This window comes from Papaver somniferum, chromosome 5 (assembly GCF_003573695.1).
Source record: "Papaver somniferum cultivar HN1 chromosome 5, ASM357369v1, whole genome shotgun sequence".
NCBI lineage: Eukaryota > Viridiplantae > Streptophyta > Magnoliopsida > Ranunculales > Papaveraceae > Papaver > Papaver somniferum.
In genome coordinates, this window is record NC_039362.1 from 173586366 (window position 1) to 173594682 (window position 8317).

General features: G+C 34.5%; 1 protein-coding gene and 1 long non-coding RNA gene across 3 annotated transcripts; both read left to right on the plus strand.

Moving 5' to 3' along the window:
• The first annotated feature begins 2817 nt into the window (after positions 1 to 2817).
• On the plus strand, positions 2818 to 3802 carry LOC113278169. Its single transcript, XR_003325339.1, has 3 exons — positions 2818 to 2947; positions 3041 to 3129; positions 3301 to 3802. It is a non-coding gene; the product is annotated as an uncharacterized LOC113278169 (long non-coding RNA).
• Positions 3803 to 5701: 1899 nt separating this feature from the next.
• Positions 5702 to 8317, plus strand: LOC113278170. Of its 2 annotated transcripts, none has more exons than XR_003325340.1 (3): positions 5702 to 5865; positions 5992 to 6065; positions 6235 to 6546. XR_003325340.1 is itself a non-coding variant. In XM_026527077.1 (3 exons), the coding sequence occupies exons 1-3, from the start codon at positions 5759 to 5761 to the stop codon at positions 8203 to 8205; spliced, it is 372 nt and encodes a 123-aa protein (XP_026382862.1). In that variant the 5' UTR covers positions 5702 to 5758; the 3' UTR covers positions 8206 to 8317. The 2 variants fall into 2 exon arrangements, 1 of the variants encoding a protein (XP_026382862.1); XM_026527077.1 differs by lacking the exon at positions 6235 to 6546 and adding an exon at positions 8015 to 8317.

Here is an 8317-nt window from a genome sequence, read left to right on the forward strand (position 1 = left end):
AGAAATGATCTCCTATAAAGAACTGCATCCCTTAATTCATAATTTGTCGCACGGCTCTTTAATTTGTGCGCGTCTAATCTTTTCTTTGGCAATTCTCCCTTCTCTAGATAAGAGTGTATCTCAGTTCTCAAATCCTTTTCTTCACTCACGTTTTCTTCTTGTATATCGTCTATGATCATCACATCTGTTTGCACTTCTTCACTCTTTTCTATAGATGGTAACAAAAGTGTTTGTATTTTTATATCCCTTGCAACTGGATCTACTAACATTGATGGTATGAACGCCAAGGCATCCGCAAGCCTATTATCTTTTCTCCCTATGTGTCTCCAACTTATTTTAGGAATTTGCACTACTAAATCCATAACCAGTCTCCTATATTTTTGCAAAAATGGTTCATAAGTACCAATAAGGATAAGTGACACTCTGGGACTGATTTCCTATCTAAAATGTCTCTTCTCAGCCCTCTAAGTAGGGAGTAGAAGCCTTTCCGGCAGAATATATGCATGATACATTGGTCCACAGAAAGTTGAGAGATAATTTTTCGTGCCTTTTGTCATACATGTACTTCTCTGCTCTAGTTAAGTTAGGATAATCTTTTTGTCACGCAAACCTTTTATTTGATCCATCCTAGATAAGTGTAAAATTTGCATATATCAACCTTTAATCTGGTCCATTTCCATTCTAGTCATTGAGTAGTGATTTTTCTTGTAGTTTTCAAGGGATACATTGAATTATCTAAAAGCTGTTGTATTCCTTCTTTATAGATAATTTAGGTTGTTGTATTACATGGATAATGTCCAACTTGAAGGAGTAGTTACTACTCTGTGCATGATCATGCACATGCTTTAAAATTAATGAATTGGCTATTAAGTATTGTAATCAAGACTAATTGCCACCCCATCTTTGATTTTGATTTTGATTTTATAGCAGTGAGAATGTTAGTGGAAAAAGAAAGTAAAGAAGGTTAGATTGTACTCCTGGAATGTAGTTCACCTCTCAAATTTTAAAACCATGTTGTTTTTTTTATGGATCCTATGTGAAAGAAAGGACTAAACGAATTTCATGCATTTCTTATAAAGCCGTCTCTTCCTTCTTTTTTTTTTGCCTAAGAAAAGAGTAGCCAACATGTCCGATCTCAGTTTCCTCATTGGAACTCAAGTATGAACTCAATCCATTTTGAATGTTTAAATTTTATTTTTTGCATATTCGACCAACCGAATAGACCATCCATGGTTGCAATCAACTAATGGAGTATCTTTTTAGTCATGTACCCCTCCTGAAGACTCATCATCTCGTTCAAAACCCTCAAACGTGTATAAAAGGCTAATTCATCCTCTCTTTTTTTACCTTCCACATTTATGAAACACACAATCTTACCCGTCTATCTTTCTTTTGATCGGTAATTTAACCCGTCTATCAGTACCCTGTGACTATATAAAGATTCTGCAAGGCTGAAAACCCTAGTGAATTCTCACATCTTTCCCTTCAAGCAGTTGAAGTGAAACTGGGCGGAGAGAGAAGCACAGTAAATCAACACAACAGCAGATCTAGAAGTATTAGTTAGATTTATGATCATCAAGTCAAAACTTGTCGGTGGATAGAAGAGAAGAACCCTAGCTATTAAATCAAGAGACAAAAGCAGATTTATCTTTCTATGATTATCAAATCAAAACCATGGTTGATGTATCTCAACACCATCATTAAGAACTACAAGTTTTCTCACCATAATGATATCTCCCACTTTTACCGTTTCTCAAGGTTTGATTGATTTATTTTTATCTTTTCTATGATATTAGAGTTTCTGGTGGTGTAAAAAGTATGTGTTTGGTGGTCTAATTCTCTGGTTTCCTTTTTGGTTTGAGGTTAACCATCTTCTGCTTCTAACCTTGAATGTTTTCTGTAGAGACTTTACACTACACTGATGTGGCCACCTGAAATTCAACAAATTTATATGTCCCACTTGAAAGCATCAAAATGATCTTAGTCAAAAGTCACTGATTTCACAAATTCATTTAGGATAATGTGCTATTTGGATATCAGAAATCAATATTTGTATTCAGGGACTTCCACTATACACTTTGAAGGTCAAGGTCTTCAACCGATTCAAAGTCAAGTTTACAGTTTGGTTATCACCGGATTGTAATCGTCTTTTTCTCCATATTGAACTATGTGCTATAATGCTTGAATTGTACCAGTTTATGTCTTAATCATATAGTTCAATGATCTCTATTAATTTGGGTTTTGTCTTTATCCTTGTTCAATCTCCAAGATTTGATTACCAAATTGACCTCACTTTCTCTAATTACAGATGTGATGTTGCCTCTGTGATTAGGATTCAGCCTTAACAGTCTGGATTAACGTCCCCACCTGACAAAAAAGAAACACAAACTTAGTACATGAAGGCTTAGCAAAATTTTACAAGCCACCACTAAAATTGTGCATATCTTTCAAAGACTTATAACATAGACTTTGTTGCGGAAATATGTGTTGGAACTTGGAAGAGACAACAATCGAAAAAAAAATGTAAAAGTAGATGATACTTAACCCATTTTGCACCTACTTGCCCAAAAAAATAATAATTTGGGAAATTTCTTCTTGGGTGTTTTTCGGCGGTAGCAGTCAACAGAACTGTTTAATGTGGGTCAACGGTATATTCAACTATCCTGTACAAAACTCTTCACGTATATGGGACACACAATCTTAACCGTGTATCAACATCGCTGCATGGTATAAAGACTCTTTTATGTCTTAAAACCCTACGACACTACATCCAAATCTGCTTCTAGCAGGAGGAGAAGAGACCCTAGTAAATCAACACGAGCAGATTTTTTTTTTTATTTAGATCTATGATCATCAAATCAAAACCACGGATCAACATTTATAACTTACCTTAGCATGATGATTTCTTCTCTCAATATTTTCACTTGGTTGCTGATGCAATTCTCAGGTATCGTAATGTTTGGAATTGTATTTTCTGGGGTCTTATATTTTACTACAGTTGTTCTTCTCATTAAATCTCTGATTTTCAATTTGATTTCAGAGGCTTCTTCTATTGTTTAGTGGTTTGAACTTTTCATGGTATAGTGGTTGTTGTACGTCCAATTTCTATCCACTACTACAATCTTGCAGGTATGAATTCGTTAGTTTTACTTTTAGATATTCTGGTGGTCTACTTTTTGGTGTAATTATAATATCACTTCGATCTCTTCTATTTTTTCTTGTATTTTAACTTTTCACGTCAAGAAAAAATAAAATCTCTTCTAATTTGGATTGATTACTTGATTTTAATTTTGGTTTCAGGCTCAGCAACTTATGGCTTCATTATCTTGGTACCTCCAATAATGGCGCAAAGAGTCTGCATTGATATTAGTCAAAAGTCACGGATTTCACAAGAAGATATTATATCAGAAATCAATCTCTTGTAACTAATTCTACATTTTCACAATGCTCAGTAGATGAAAACTGATGTTTTGTTGTCGCTATGACGCATGACCTTTACCAGTTTCTGTGTATATTAACTCTTTGTTCGTTTTGAAGTTTGATCTCTATTTCTTTCTAATCCAGAGAGATGAACAAGAGAACCTGAAAAAGCATATTGGTGGTTTTTCCATTGGTTTTCAATTTGGTTTCAAAATCTTTAATGTTCTTCGTACGGGGCTTTCAACAATGGTGGAAGAATGAGTATGACGCGTGTCTATCCAAATAAAATCATATACATAAGTAGAACCAAGATTTGAAGTATTAAAGTTTTTTTTTGATAGATTTTGAAGCATCAATATTTTAAAGTGACAATTTTCGGAAGCTGCTGCAAATTGAATATCTTCGATTTATTACTTAATGATTTGAATGCACTATCTCAAGATTAGTTACTGAACTTGATTTAATTAATTGCAGTTTTTAGTTAAATGATAAAACAAATGAATTGGTTGTAATTGTCGCCTTTGTAATTTAATGGTTATTCTAGTTGATGGCTTGGATTCCTCCTTCCCAGTTTACGTATGTATAATGCAACTTGGTCTCAAATCTTCCGATTTAACTGTTCTGTAACTCTATGAGCTAGCAATTCAAAATTCCACAATGCTATGGTTTAATAACGACATTAGTCAAGTTCTAATGATCAAAGCTAAAATTAGGTCGGATAAAAAACTTCATTGCTTTAATCATGTCCATTTTATGAATCTTTGGGGTCTCAAATCCTTGTTATCGTAATCAATTATGGTGTTTCCAATTTCTTCGATCGGATTCTGCCTAAATGGATGTTCAATTTTTACATTTTGAACATGGAAGATTACAGGTAGAAGAATTTTCGGTTTTGGAGTTGCGGCCTGGGTTTGGTCTATTATGGCTACAAACCCAGCTTTGGCCTTGCCTCTTTCCATACATCATAGTAGACTCAATGTTTGGGCACAGGCGCACAGCACGTGGTGGAAAATAAGAAACCTATTTTGAGGCATACTCATTTTTTTTGAGGCATACTCATCCGTTATATTATCTAGGGTGGGTTTATAAGGGGTGTCTAAAGGTAGTGTAATTACCTATATATCACTAAATAATTTCAATTTGTCATAGTTCCCTTATCCTCAAAAATTTAAAATTAAAAATCAAAATAAACTTTAAACTTAAACATCTAGGACTCCAATTTAATAAACAAATTAATCAAACAAAGAAAACACGAATCGAAGTGAGCGATGTTGGAATGCGAAATCCAAATCTCAATTGCTCTTAGATGTATTTTAGAATGTATGCGTAACAAACCCATCTTGTTTTTGATTGATTTCATTTTGTTTGATCGGTAGAATATGATTTCAAAGATGAAATTAGGGTTTTCAGAAGATCAGTTCGCTGATCTTGCAGTATCAATTTTGAGCCGAACTTAGTGTATGATTTAGAGAAACACTATGTTCGGCTAATGCGACTTTACAATATTTTCAGCCGAACCTCAATTTTCCAGCCGAACCTAGTGGATGATTCAGTTTTTGAGTGAAGTTCGACTGATAACTTTTGAGCCGAACTGTTCATCGGGTCGGCAGATCTGGGTTTTAAAAATTCAATTTTTTGGCAGATTCAACTTATAAAAGGAAATTAAATCTCGATAGAAGTTTACCTCTGATTTGAATCATACATTTTGGTCACTTCTAATCACTAAAATCTCAAAAGTCAAAACCCAAGCTTTTTTTCTTCACTTCTTCTTCTTCCTCTCAAAAATCCCAACTCTCTCACATAAATTTGATTTTTCTACTAATTCACCACTAATAATTTAATGTAATCAATCCTTAAAATTCATAATTAATCAATTCTAATCATAATCATTTATACTAATTATATAAGGGTAGTTATACCATTATTAAAAATGGTGGATGAGGGGTGATGTTGTTTTTTATTTAGTGATCCTATTTTGGCATTATCTAGTATGCCTCAAAATAGGTTTCGAAAATAAACTTAGGTTAGACTAGGCCTTGTTCTCTAGCACATGTAACCCCAATATCAGGAATCGTCGACCTTGATTCAGTTCTTTTCTGCTAGGTTTTGTTTCCTCAAGCCCATCTGTAAGGACTAAAGGGTTTCGATCTTCCCGTTCTAATCCCCCCACGTGTATCAAAAACACAATCTCAACCGTCTACATGTTTATAAAGACTTTTTACTTGGCTCAAAACCCTATTAACATTCAGACCCTCCTCTTGCAAGTAGTAGAACAGGCAGAGAGAAAAACCCTAAATCAACAGTAGATCTGTAAATCTATGATCATCAAATATAAACCATGGATGATATTTCATCAACGCCATCAGCAGCAGCATCAACATTTACAACTTATCTCGATCAGCATAATGATTTCTCCTCTCATTATTTTGACTTCTTTTTTCTGAGGTATTACAATGTTTGTAAATGTATATCATTTCATCAAACTATTTTACTTAATTATCTTCTTATTGGTGGTCTAATTGGATAAATCTGTTATTCTCATTTAATCTTTGTTTTTTTCTTTGATTTCAGGTATTTCATTCGTGGGATTGGTGGTCATTCTGGTGGGGTATCCATTTATTTGGTGAGACCATCAGTTTTATCAGGTTTGATTTGCTTTCCCCTTTAACTTTCTATTTCAGAGCTTGTGGTGGTGGAATGTACAAATTATGTTTGGTTCTGTTCTACTAGTAGTTTAAACGGTTTTGTTTATTCTGTGAGAAAACATCAGCTTAATTATTTGTATGGTTCTCTAATTTTCATTTTGGTTGTCAGGATCCCTCTGGCGGATATGAGCTTCTTGAATTACTCTAACAACTCCAAAAATCTTGAAACAAAAGTTTTAGATCTCACAAGTTCAATTACATTAAGGAATCCTATATATTCTCTCAGAAGTCTCTTGTCACCAATTTTACATTTTTTTCATTGAGTTATTGTTGTGTCTAATACCTTTCTTTGGTTTTATCATATTATAATTCAAGTTTACAAATTGTGTGTCATATCACAATCTGTATTCAGATTTACAGATTGTGTTTTATCATACTTGTTTCTATTCTAGTATTTGATATCTAAAATCACTTTGTGTTATATGACCCCGTTTGAGTACTTCATCTTCATGTGCGGGAAAATGTAGATAAATTTCCACTTAGTTATCTTTGGAGATAAAATACTGCTGCCGAGTTCAAATGAAACTAAATCACCAAGGGTTTCAAACCATAATTTCAACCATTAGGATTTTCCAACCAGCAAAGTATATCCATGGATAGAAAAAGAACTGATAAATCCATACTGATTAGAATTCATTTTAAACAAGGGTATCGCTTGCCAGGTGTTTGTCATGTCTTACTGCACATACTTGTTGCAGTTGGGCAGAACGGGTAAGGTAGGCTAACACCACATTTGCGGAGGAGTGAGGCAGCGATGCCATAGTTAGTCCACATTTGCTCTCCAAGCACTAGCAAGCAACTTAACGGTCAGTAGCAGCAGCAAGGATATAATTAAGTCCCGCAACACAACAGCTTCCTGGAAGAACAAATCCATTTCGAGAACAGATATATCTTTCATTAACTTTTAAGGCAGATTATATCTGTTACTAACTTGAATGGGGGTCGACATTATACTCTCGACATTATGTATGGAACACACTATCTTAACCATGAAATTGGTCGTCCATCATAATAAGCTGAATAATGATTCATGCAAAGTAGTTGTTCCACATGCATGTCATAGGTATTTTCGTCGGTTATATGCAACCCCAATATCCTTGAGCTTTCTCATTTTTCTCTATGCCAAGGATAATTGATGGCGTTAGATAAAGATCTTAACTCTTGACAACAAGATCAGTGATCACAATTATTTCAGATTTGTTTGGATAGATATTACCCTTCTACAGTATTGGATTATTTAGTTATTTTTTCCATTGAAGACTTGCACTCTTTGATCCAAGAGGGTCTTGACTCTTGACTACAATAGGGTCCATAATGGCAAAAGCCAGGCAACTCCAATTGATCCAATGAAGCTAATTAAGATCTTGACTCGTGACTTCTAAGTCAACAAACTGTGGCCTACTTTTAATATTGGCCAATGCTATAAATTTGACTATAAGACCAAATGCAGAAGTCATGTACCCCTCGGAGTTAATTTTTCAATCATCCCATTTGAGACCCTAGGTCTATATCAATATGCACAATCTTAGCCGTCTATTAACATCCCTACATACTATATAAAGATCCGGCTTAAAACCCTACTACGTACACTAAATTCTCAGATCTTTCTCTTGCAAGTAGCAGTAGAAGTGAAACTCGGCGGCAGAGAGAAGAACAAGCCTAGTGAATCTACATAATTATCTATTGGTTAGGTCTGTCGTCATGAAATCAATCCATGGTTGAATCACTAACAATTACAACTGATCTCAGCAGAATGATTTCTCCTCTCAGTATTTTAACACCGAATCCTTTTCTCTAACTCTGTTTTCCTATTCTGATTTTGGAGACAATGACCAGAACCTTTAGTATTGCAAAACTATTCTGATGTTGGCTTCTCTTTTTCCTTTTAGAAGCAATTTTTGGTGGTGGATGGAGTCACACTACGCAGAGTATCCTCCTAATGTTGAAGCATCCGCTTATTGCATTTACGGTTTGGATAAGGAAATGGTGGAAGCCGATCTTGGTGATTCTCTCGGTGGTAGTACTTTATCTAGTTTCTCCACCTTCTCACAGTTCTTTACTACTGTCTTTTTCATTTTAGATCTTGTTTCTGATCAGATTATGTTTTTTCTTTATTTATTTTTGTTGCTCAAACTTGTTTACTTGCTAATTGTGTTATCCATAATCCATTCAATTAGTGCTGATTCGCTCCC

Excerpts from the sequence above, each read along its gene's own strand:
- LOC113278170 (XM_026527077.1), top strand. The coding sequence starts at position 5,759 with ATGGATGATATTTCATCAACGCCATCAGCAGCAGCATCAACATTTACA. Across the intron at positions 5,866-5,991 it reads TTTGACTTCTTTTTTCTGAG|GTATTTCATTCGTGGGATTG; the intron begins GTATTACAATGT and ends CTTTGATTTCAG. Across the intron at positions 6,066-8,014 it reads GAGACCATCAGTTTTATCAG|AAGCAATTTTTGGTGGTGGA; the intron begins GTTTGATTTGCT and ends TTTTCCTTTTAG.